The sequence below is a fragment of the Photinus pyralis genome, unplaced genomic scaffold, assembly GCF_008802855.1.
Source record: "Photinus pyralis isolate 1611_PpyrPB1 unplaced genomic scaffold, Ppyr1.3 Ppyr1.4_LG6, whole genome shotgun sequence".
Lineage (NCBI taxonomy): Eukaryota > Metazoa > Arthropoda > Insecta > Coleoptera > Lampyridae > Photinus > Photinus pyralis.
The window spans coordinates 5643320-5655652 of NW_022170663.1; the positions used below are offsets into that span (position 1 = coordinate 5643320).

General features: G+C 34.5%; 1 protein-coding gene across 1 annotated transcript in view; it reads right to left on the reverse strand.

Moving 5' to 3' along the window:
* LOC116173655 (Down syndrome cell adhesion molecule-like protein Dscam2) overlaps positions 1-11482 on the reverse strand; it is a 42307-nt gene extending 30825 nt beyond the window's left edge. The window contains 2 exon segments of the mRNA XM_031491284.1: positions 4335-4496; positions 11159-11482. Coding sequence (XP_031347144.1) covers positions 4335-4496; positions 11159-11438 — 442 coding nt within the window. The 5' untranslated portion in view covers positions 11439-11482.
* Positions 11483-12333: the final 851 nt, after the last annotated feature.

Below are 12333 nucleotides of genomic sequence, written 5' to 3' on the forward strand. Positions count from 1 at the left end.
AGTAGATGGCGTTACGCGCGACGGCGGGTTGTATACGTATTAAAATTACGTTCACTGAATATGTAAATTACGTTACACATGGTTTAAATAAAAATAGCGAGCGTAAATCATTTTCAATACATGTACATACGTATAGGTAACATCATTATTTGCATTGAATATGCAAAAATATTTGATTTGTATGTATATAGAAATATCTTACAACCTGCAATGTAAAACGATGTCAATGTGACATATCTCCGTGATTGTAATTTTTTAATTGGCCAACTTTCAAGGTCAATTTCTTTTTGGTACTAGGACCAAAAGTATCCACTTTTTGTACAGTTGCCATGGTGAAAGCGATTAATCCGCAAAACGTCAATTTTAGGTACCGAACACCGTCACAAAATAGCGTCTTATTCAGGTGGTTGGAGAAAAATAAAATTTTTCATAAATAGTAGTCTAACGGAGAAAGTTCCCGTTAACGTGCCGATCAAATTATGTCTCCATTATAACTTTATGGGGAAATCATTATGACAAACAATCAGTTACCCTTCTAGCTATGTGGTGGAGCACAGTCTTGCTGGAACTTGTTTTTAAAAATACAGGGTGTTAATTAATGTCAGGCAGATATTTCCGAGGATATTTCAGGGGGTGATAGCACTAGTCAAAATAAGAACAAAAAGCAAATATATGTGTGGTCTTAAGGGCTTCATTTTCGTTATACATGGTGGCAGTTTTAATTTTTTTCTCGTATTTTGCATTTTCTCTTTACTGTAATAACTGTTAAAATTTGATACATCAATTATTTTTTAGAATCTCTACAATAAAGTATCAAAATGGTTGGTCGCGGTATACAGGATGTTATATTTTCTTTGCCACCCCGTATAACAAAAACGACGCCCTTTAGACGATGCATATATTTGCATTTTGTTCTTATTTTGACGAGTACTATCACCCTCTGAAATATCTGCATGACATTAATTAACAGCTTGTATAGAGGTTCATATTTAAAACATCTTATTAGCAAACCAGGCGACCTTCGTACCGCTTATCAAGTTAATGTCCCGATCATTTCAATTCAGGGGAGTCGAGCATTAGAATTAGAGTTGAAGAAAAAATTAGTAAGTGAACGGGAAAAAGAATTTGATTATTTGAAGAAGAACTAGAGAAGGAAGGATTTTACCTAAGGCGCTCGAGAGGAAGAGAGATCTCAAAAACTACTTGAGGGGAGCTTTGGAGACAGTACAGTCGCTTAAAAATTTACAAAGTGACACTGTAGCGAATATAAAAGGTGAAGATCTGGGTCTAACTATAAAATGAGGAGATATATGATTACTCCAAAAGACAATGTAGTGGTGTAGTCGGACCCGCATAAGTTATTTCAGTTGTCTCGTCTTACTTTTCTAAACCGGGACAACTTTTTTATTAAATTTTGAAAAAGTGGTTGGAAATGAAAAATTTCAATTTATGAACAAGCCGAAATTTTTGTACGGCAGACTGTATATTTCCAAGATTTGTTTTGAATTTCAAAAAATATCGTTGCAATTTGCAATTCAATAAAAAACTGTTGACAATAAATTAAAAAATAATAAACTAAAAAAAAACACTGAACTTGATGACAAAATCTGGATGTGATGACAAATTTAGTGGCTTTTCGTAAGGTAGAACAGGTTTACTTTTAATAAATGACAAATCTTGTAGAAAGGGTATGTAAAAACTACGTGGTTGACTGCCACTCGTAGTAGCACCTTGCAAAATTTATTATGATCATAACGAATTACGTCTGCAGCCAAATAAATAGGGTAAACTACCCAATGTAACAGCGTAACAAATATAGCCCAACGCTCTCCCACTGTATCACTAATAAGCAAGTAAAACCGTTAAAACGTTGTCTCCAGTATTTAAAGAATCCATCCTCCTTTATGAATTTTCAAATAAATCACAATAGTTAGATGTTTTATTAAACACATAGTTGGATAATCCAGTTTATTATATTTTTCCACCTTAAAGTGTAAACTTTGATCACGGAAAAGTTCTTCAACTAAATAAAACAATAATAATGACGAAATCAATACCTACTTGGAAACATGGATACACATTGATCACATTGTTAGGGCTTTATTATAGCCTTCAACCGTAACAACTAAAATATAACATTTAAAGGAATATTAAACACTAAAAGTAAAAAGGAAACGTTAAAATATAATGACGACAATAAAATTGAGTCGATTTTTTAAATGAATGGGATTGGAATAGATTACACCTTCATTTTCAGTATCAGTTCTTTTATTAAGGAAATTTATTTCTCCAATGTTGTGTAAACTACTAGGAGGTGTCGTTTCCCTTGATTGAAACAGTGGCTGAATAGCGAAAGAGCAAGAGTGAGTTAGATTTTCTTCAATCCTACATCCGTAGGGGAACCCTTGGGAACGTTATATTAAGGAGGATTAGGCTGTATAATGGACCACACACAAATTGTCGTCGGTATGCGAACCTGTTAGAGAATTTTATTAATGAAGTTCCTGCAACCCGTACTGAGAAACCACCGGCTTATGGAATGTTTGGGATTTTTCCAGCAACCCTGGATGAAGTTAGATAGGAGGAGAGAAAATTAAAACAGCAAACGAAAGAGGTTAGGAAAAAGATTAGGGATGATAGGATTTTTTCTCTGGCACGTCTGGTTGCGGTATGGAGTAAGATCTAAGGAATTGTTTTTAGACGATCGTGTACGGCTGATGGAGGCAAATCCCGACCTCAGTAGGTAAATTGATCAAAAACCCATAATTGTAATGGCTTTGTTTTGTTTGGAAGGTGGGTGAATGTAATTATGATTTTGTGTTCAAGTTAAGGGGGGAAGCATATAAGTAATGACTCGCCCTTTATTTAACGAAAATGTCAATTTTATTTCAGTAAATGTGGGTGCAGAGAATTGGTTCATTTTTACCACCCGCCCGTTGGAGGTAAAAAACGACCCCCCACTTTTTAGACGGAAATTACACGTTTTGCATTCATGAATATACTATATAAATATACAAAAACGCCCATTTGAACTCACGAGTATCTTCCATAATATGCTGAGCAGAAAGCTGATACACGTTAAAACTGAAGCATCTAAACTGCAATTATTTAGAATACATACATATCCTTGGAGTGACAGGTACAAATTTCTATACCTATTGCATATAACAGGACGTTACTCCTTTACATTCTTGGCATAGCGTTCAAGAATGATAAAACTTGGCAAGAGTTTCTATGCAAAAGTAATATTTCTATTACCCCAAGGTTTTCCTCTTTCATTTGCCGATGTTACACTTTATTCTACCACTTTATGGTACACCTAATTAGGTTAAACTATATCAATGGACGTATTCTTAACGCATTATTTTTCAGGTCTAAAACTGACGCCAAAGTCAAAGTTGTATATATAACCAAAATATTGGTAACTGCAAGAATTTTCGCTACATTTTTGGCAAGATTGTACCAGAAAGTTTTTTGTTCAATGATAGAAAATGTCGTGCAAATTTAGATTATCTTCAGTCGAGAAAACTGAAAACGCATATGAAAGTCAAGAAATGATCACACCCTGGTGCGTTATCACGCACCCAAAGACAAATTTTCTTCATGACAAATCATCCTTGTCGTACTACGAGCAAGGACCGCATGATGTCTTCTAAGAGCGCTACAATTTGTTCCGTATACCGATTGAGTTGCCCTTTTACATTCAATTGAACAATTCACTTGTTAAATTCCTGTTCATCGAAACGTATAATTAACTCCTCAGGAATTTTCCTTCATTTCCCTTACGTAATAAAGAAACAAAACAAGACTATAATAACATTTACATCGAAGAAATTGCGGTATAAATCGCAATTTAAATTAAATTTTTCTATAAAACTTGTTAATGTTTATATAAACTTGCAAAATGAATTAAAAACTTTTTCTCTGTAATTTACGTCCAACTTCTCTCAGAATTACAGCACGTTTTCTATGCAAATCCCCAAAGACGTCACTTATCAATTAGGATTTACACAAACTTTTATGACCAAAATAGTATAACAAAACTTTAATGGAGCTCTAAGTTTTCAATAGTTGGAAGCAAACTTAGTTTTTGGAGCGCGGATATATTAATTATTCTAATAACAAACTCCATTTAGTCCTGTGTAAAGGCCTTTGATTTCTCAGTTAATATGGGTGCCTTTCCAATCGAATTAGCGTAAACGTATAGTAAAAACTTACCTGTAAGGGACTCGAGCATTAGGCAATAAATTTGCATGTGACAGAAGGGATTTAAACCCCATTGATGGATAAGTTGGGCTCACATACAATTAGTAGGTAAATAAGCTATCGATTACCTCCTTGAAGCGAAGGGTAGATGTAAAGTGAAGGCTCTTGTACCCAGGAAACAATCCGCACGAGGTCCTTAACAAAAGATGGCACGACGCATTTTAGTACAGCTGTACATCCTCTTGCTGCCCCTAATACTTCAACGTCCACCTTGAACGCTTGCGTCACAACTGAAAACAATAAAGAACTCATTAAACTCAAATTACTTGCAGCGGGAGCTTTTAAAGTTTGAATACGCCTAATCGAGAGCTTTGTGCGAAAACAAATCCTCCCCGTATAACGATACTCGAATAATTAAAGATATTTAGGGACAAATTGAAAACATTTATGGTATTATTTAATTATAAGTATGTAAAATTATGCCAATAGCTGAGTAACTAACACAAATACAAGGCGAGTTTCTGTTCCATAAATTTAAATCGTCAACGTCAAAGAACAGAACGAGCTTCTCTTTACTTTGAGATTTTTTATCTAGTATATGCAAATATATACGAGTTTGACAACAACTCTTCGATTTTCGGTTTCTATACAAAGTTGAGTGATAAATAAATATGTAGGTACGGGTTGTTGGACAAAAAGGTCGCACATTGCCATATTTACTTTATTGTAAACATATGCAAGAGAGTAATCAACGTACAGTGCCCAAATTTGGACATCCTATCATCAGCATTGTTTGGCATTTTTTTGTGCATTACAGAAAGAGAACAACTGTGAGGGGTATCATTAAATACTTTTTGATGTTAGTGGGTATTCATTACATAATTATACTTTTGTTGTAGAAACGTATTTCCTCTTTACTTTGCTGTTGCTGGTTTTGTGAGGCCGCTCGTCTGCCTCACCTCAATATCCCTTTTACTTGAGGAGAGACGAAAAATTTGTCAAATGTAATTTTATAACATGTGACATTACATTGCGAATATTCAAACTTCTGGGACCATTTCCGGTGTAACCAGAAATCGATGCAACTTTGGTTTTTGAAATGCAATGTCTATGTTTTTTAAGATATTATACCAATTTTATGTATGACCACTAAAAATATGCATATTATGGTTGATATACAAAAAATGGAAAAATTCCTGATTCAATATTTAGAAAATTTATGAAATCTAGCATGCCGTGTGCTATATCATACAGAAAAGACTTGTTCAATGTTTCGTTTTTAAGTATTATGTTTGCAAGATACCCGATACCCCCCCCCCCCCCCCCCAGTGTAATGCAACAGCCACCGTGCATCCCGACAACTAGTGATGTTAAATTACACTTTTTTTAAAGTGCGTAATATTACGTGTAAAATTACCAATTGTTTATGTTTTTTATGTATTTTATGTAATTTATGTAACTTACCATTCTTTTAAAAAAACCGTAATTTTACAGTAAAATTACCAGTAATTTATGTTTTTTATGTAATTTACATATTTTTGTAAAATTACCCGTCATTTATGTTTTTTATGTTTTTTTTCAATATTGTATAAACCTTTTTGAATTTTGTGAGTGAAAATAAAAACACTTGTCAAATTATATATTTTGGTGTATTAAATAAAATACCCAAGCAGTAGGAATTTCGCCATCACGCGTCGTTTGGAGGAAGAAGCTCCGCAATTAGAGGCTGTATCATCTTCATTAAACCAAACTAAATTCAACGGTGAATCGTTTACGTTGGTAGTACCGTTGATGGTCTGTGGTAGTACCGATCAAAATGTATCAAATAGGTATTACGTTTATGTAACTTACAAAAATTACGGTTTTTTAAATTAAAAACGTAAGTTACGTAAGTTTCATAAAAGACATAAATTACATAAAAAACCGGCCTCTTGTAAGTTACGCGTAATATAACCGTTTTTATGTAACTTATAACGTTATGTTACAATCCACATCACTACTAGAAACCAATTTCGAAAAAAAATTCAAAGGGCTGTACCTTTTGAACTAGTAACCCAATCTTGGAACTGTTTGAAATTATGGATTCTACAGGCCACATTCTATAAGAAAATTTTTTTCCGGGTCGATCTGAGACAATTATTTCTTTCGAGGCTCAAAAAAAGGCAGTGTATAACCTTCCTTTTTTACCAAAAATCGACTACACCAAAATTTCTCGGGAAAACACTTTTTTTTATTAATTTGGGTGCGTAGAATCCAAATCAATTTGTACTTTTTCGATCAGACTTCTCAATCAAAAGAACTGTTTGAAATTATGGATTCTACAGGCCACATTCTATTAGAAATTTTTTTTTCCGGGTCGATCTGAGACAATTTTTATTTCGGGCCTCAAAAAAAGGCAGTGTATAACCTTTCTTTTTTACCAAAAATCGACTACACCAAAATTTCTCGGGAAAACACTTTTTCTTATTAAGTTTGGGGCGTAGAATCTAAAACAATTCGTATTTTTTCGATTAGACTTCTCAATCAAAAGTTATAGACTAGAAACTAGTGATTTTAAATTACACGTTATTACGTGTAAAATTACCAATTGTTTATGTTTTTTATGTATTATATATGTAATTTATGTAACTTACCATTTTTTTTTAAAAACTGTAATTTTACAGTAAAATTACCAGTAATTTATGTTTTTTATGTAATTTTCAAATATTTTTGTAAAATTACCTGTCATTTATGTTTTTTTTCAATATTGTATAAACTTTTTTGAATTTTGTGAGTGTTTGAAAATAAAAACACTTGTTAAATTATATATTTTGGTGTATTAAATAAAATACCCAAGCAGTAGGTATTTCGCCATCGTCGTTTGGAGGAAGAAGCTCCAGATCGCGAATTAGAGGCTGTATCATCTTCATTAAACCAAACTAAATTCAACGGTGAATCGTTTACGTTGGTAGTACCGTTGAGATGGTCTGTGGTAGTACCGATCAAAATGTACCTACAAATAGGTATTACATTTATGTAACTTACAAAAATTACGGCTTTTTAAATTAAAAACGTAAGTTTCATAAAAGACATTAAAAATTACATTAAAAAACCGGCCTCTTGTAAGTTACGAGTAATATAACCGTTTTTTATGTAACTTACAAATCGTTATTTTACAATCCACATCACTACTGACAACACACGACATACTTATGGATTTCATAAATTTTGTAAATATTGAATAACGAATTTATCTCTATTTTTTTTTGTCATACAGCAAAATGATTGCTCTTTTGAAATATCGTAAAACATATAGGCAGTGCATTTGAAAAACAAAAGTTGCATCGACTTCCGGTGTAACCGGAAGTGCTACCGGAAGTTTGAATATGCGGTCAGATATATCGTAATGTCACAATAGGTATTATATTATATAATATTTCGTATCTCAACAAATAAAAGAGATATTTAGGTGACCCACCTATCTCGAACGCACTGTATATATTTTATAAGCGAGTTTGGTGGCGTGATGCATTGAGGCGAGTAGCTACTGATTATTATTATAGGCGTGAAAAGCTATTATAGGAACGAAGTTAACCAAAATAAAAATTCTCGTAAAAGTCTATGGAAAGTCGTTCAATTAACTTAACTTTTATTGTTTCCTGTTGACAATATAATATTGTATTATGACATGTCACAAAATGAAGAAAAAAAAAAGAACAGGGGAAAGAAAACATTGACATAACTTAACATAAAGATAAGATAAGATAAAGATCAATTAGTAATAGTAGTAATAGACGAAGTGAAGAAGACAGGTCCGTTATTACTAAATCAAACAGTGGCAGGGTTTGAAAAATTGCTGGAGAGCGACTATTACAGAAATGAAAAGGGTATCAAACCACTTTGCGATTATTTCGAAAATGTGTGGATAACGACCAGGAAGGATTAGGTATCTTTATTTGCGCATTCATTATAGAATTGCAAAAAGATCTGCCGATAACAAATAATGCAGTTGAAGAATGGCACCGGCATTTTGGATATTGGTAGCTGCGCAACATCCTACTATAAGGAAGTTTTTTAGATAGCCTTCGCAAAGAGCAGCATATGAACAACATAGCGATAGAGCACTATATTCAGGGAGGAAATCCATCGTCCCAGAAAAAGATTTATTGAGATGTTAATACTCGCGTTTAAAATGCCTGACGCTGCTGATAAAATTGCATATTGCATAGAACCTTCATTTAAATTTAACTTTATTCGGGTCTCTGATGTATCAGAAACGTTAAACTTAACGTGCAGTTTTTCTGTCCAAAAACGATATTTTGCGTTATTTAGTATAGGCAAAGTAACTTTTTCTACGTTAAGTTTAACGTTAGTGATAGTACATCACAGGGCTGATTATATGTAGGTATGTTTTCTAGCATAAATCCAATAAAACTTAATTTTGTGCAGTACTTGATCGTATGGTTTATTAATTATTTTTATCGGTGTTCAAAAAATGTTTGACGGGCGGAATTAAGTAGTGAAGAAGGGCAATTAAGCAGCGGACATTTAACTACGAGGACATTTGACCCGCGATCAAATGACCCGCAGCCATTTGACGGCGTGATTTTAACCGTGAACCGTGGGTTAAAATTTTAAATGCACATATCTCTCGAGTGCGAGAAGATGGTTACAATCTCACTATTCTGTACCTCTAGGTGCACTTAAAATTAGCACTGTAGGTACATGGAGGCAGGAGGTGTAACCGGAAGTTGATCCACACTTCGGAATTTTCAATCTACATACATTAACTAAATCTGATATAAATCGCATTAGGCTTGGACCGATAGGTTTATGAATTGTTTGAGTTTCCTGGGGCCTGTAACACAAACCGTACAAGTCCTACAATTGTTAGAATATATTTTTCACTTGTAGCTTTTTCATAACACAACTCATTTGGATATATAGAATTAAGTAGGACGTGTAGTAATCTACAGGCAGATTACTTGTAACTTGTAGACTTGTTACAATTGCATAGTTTGTGTTACACGCCCCAGGTGTCCATTAATAAAAGAAACTGTAGTGGAAATCAAGCTCGGGGTTACGGACAGACGGTGATATTTCACTCATACTCATACAAAAGCAGAAGAGTCGATTTGTTAAAATTAGGAAGGTCAATTGGCCAAATTTAACATTTAAATTTACATATCGCCCTTATTTTTGGCAACAAAAGTTTGCGGCTTTATTTCTATTTTCTACTCGGGCACTACATTAATTAATTAAATAAGAAGGTTTCATTGTAACTGTGAAAAAATTACCTTTGGTATGGTACCTGACTGGGGTCAATACACCCCATATGATTTTCGTTGGGTTTTGTACTGTATTGGATAACATTTGTTGGAACTTACTTTGGTCTCATTGCTCACGCAACGGTTTTGTTTTACCCAACTTTCCATAAATATTGCTTTAAGTTCTTTTATACTTACGACTTGTCATCTACAGTGTGTTCGAGATAAGAGTCACCTCAATATCTCTTTATTTGCTCGGGGCGATTCGAAAAAATGGTCAAAAATAATTTTGTATGCGATATCACGACCTATCCGATTGCACATTGAAACTTCTGGCATAGGTACCTTCCTGTTAAACCGGAAGTCGATGCAACTTTTGTTTCCCTATGGTTCTTTTTTAAAGATCTTTGCAAATGTGTAGTACGACAACATCAAATACGCATACGATTGAAAAACAAAAACAAACAGAGAAATTCGTGATATTTAGAACACTTGAAAAATAGAAATTTTAATATGTGATCGGAGAGATCATAAGGTCACATACAAAATTATATTTTGCAAATACCTCGAACGCACCATATATGGTAAACAAAATAGTTATTTATGTATCCAGGGCATTAAGGCGATATTTATGCCGAGGGCGACAGAGCCCGAGGGCCTCTGGCCCGAGGGATTGTAAGTCGCCCGAGGGTTAAATATCGAGTAATGCCTGAGGTGCACACAACATTTTATTTTTCATCGTTCCAAATAATGCATTTCCAATATACAAATGTAATGATTATTGTTATTGCTTCTACGAATCAAGTAGCATCTTTTTTATTACATAACTCCGTCAATATATTTGACAGGCAGTTTGAGGGCATAATGAGAGGGCATAATGGATTGTCATCTCATTATGCCCTCTCATTATGCCCTCGGGCGTCATAGACTGCTTTATATATCTCATATGACAGATATAATTGACATATAATAGGCAAATGAAAAATAAAATAAATTTTAAGAGATGACAAACATGTAAGTAACGATAATAATTAAAGAGCTTCAATACGTATAATGTAGTACACCATCTAAAAACACCATCGGAAACACAAAGTTCAGTTGAAATACATACAGGACGAATTGACTCCTCGGGGGTCTGTAGGGGGGTATCAAACATTGGGTCTTCTTATGTTAAGCTATGCTTAGTGGAACAGAGTTATATTTTGATAGTCGCCAATTCTCATATAAAATGAGAGATGCGGTAGCAATTCTAAATCGGCTAAATAAGCCAATTAGACCGATATTATTATTCTTTTTCCCACCCGCTTCAATTATGCGACAATAATAACATCAATTTTATTACTCAAAATTTATTTTAATGGCGCTTCATTTGAAAGCAAATTTTCGACCGAATGATGCTTTACAATTTATAATTGGACTATTTTCCATAATTGAAATTGCCGTTAGCTGTGTGAGATTAAACGTGGGTGATTTTGGAATAAATGTAAAATTAAAATGATATCACGGTAAATTCGTTGCTTGACGTATTTGGTCAAATTTTGACAAATATTTATATGTGTTTCATTTACTGTTGACGTTTAATTTGTGATTGATGCACAGTCGTTTGTAGGTCTTTTGGAGTTTTCCTCGCTTCCCTTGTAATTCGCTTATTTCATCATGCTAACTTCGTGATGTGTGTGTTTAGGTACATACAATCGACCACTCACCTGCTCGCACTTGTACGTCTCTGCTGATAATCCTTCCGACACCATTTGAGGCGACGCATCGATAAACCGTGCTGTGAATATCCTGTCTGTAAGCGGCAGCTGCAAATGGAAGCAATACCAAAGTGCCGTTCCTAAGTACCCTCCGTATTCCCGAAACGTCACCAACAGATGTCCCGTCAACTGAAAGCCAGTCGATGGAAGGTTGAGGACTACCCGAAGCCGAACAGTCCAACCATCCACCGCTCGAGTTGGAGAACTCGAGTCGTGTTGGTGGTTCCATGACAAACGTTGGTCCTCTCAGATGTAAATCAAATCCGGTGGACAATTCTGAAAGGAAAACGAAATATTCAGCATTAGCCACTTCTCATCGTGCCATTAAAATTCAGCCTTCGCCGTTTAAAGTATTTTAGGAAACCCAGTCTGCATTTTAATGGCACGTTTTCCCTACGCACGACCAATTCGCCGCAAAGGTTTATGAATGACTCCCCCTATTTGTCAATGATAAATTTGAGACGCGTGGCGGAATGTACGATTTCAAATTTTGAGAATAGACAAAGGAAATTCGTTTTGCACCGAGAACAGTCTCCGATTCGCCTCCGCCTTTCGTATGTTTCAATGGAACTAATCGATCGTGTTCGAAACGTAAAGTTGAAATTTCTAATTGAACATTCTTAAATCAAAATAATCCCCTTTGTCAAACAAGGGAGTAACACCGTTTTAGCAGATTACAAAAGCCACTGCTGCCGTTAGTTATGAACTTGCATCTTTCAGTCTGGATTTGAATTTTTTAGCATAAACCTTTTCAAAGCGAGCTCACTCCTTTGAGCCACCCCTTTTTACAAAATAATGACGACTTGGTTCTGATTCACATTACGAGTGAATAACTTTCCCGGATTAATTCTCGCGAACGAAACGGAAACGAATAATTGCGACGGGAATCTATTGTTCCTGGATGCTACACAAAAAAAACCTAGCGGAAACGTGAGATGTTGAATCAATTTTTCTAAAAGCTGCTGCTGCCACGTATTTTACTAAACCTTCTTTTAGATAAAATTTGTCATTAACGAATGGTTGACACAAAAATATGTTTATTAAATATTAAATATAGCAGACGAGCTTTTCCCTCTTCACATTCAGCGTAATAATTCACGTGAGACTAGAATTTCCAATGAGAA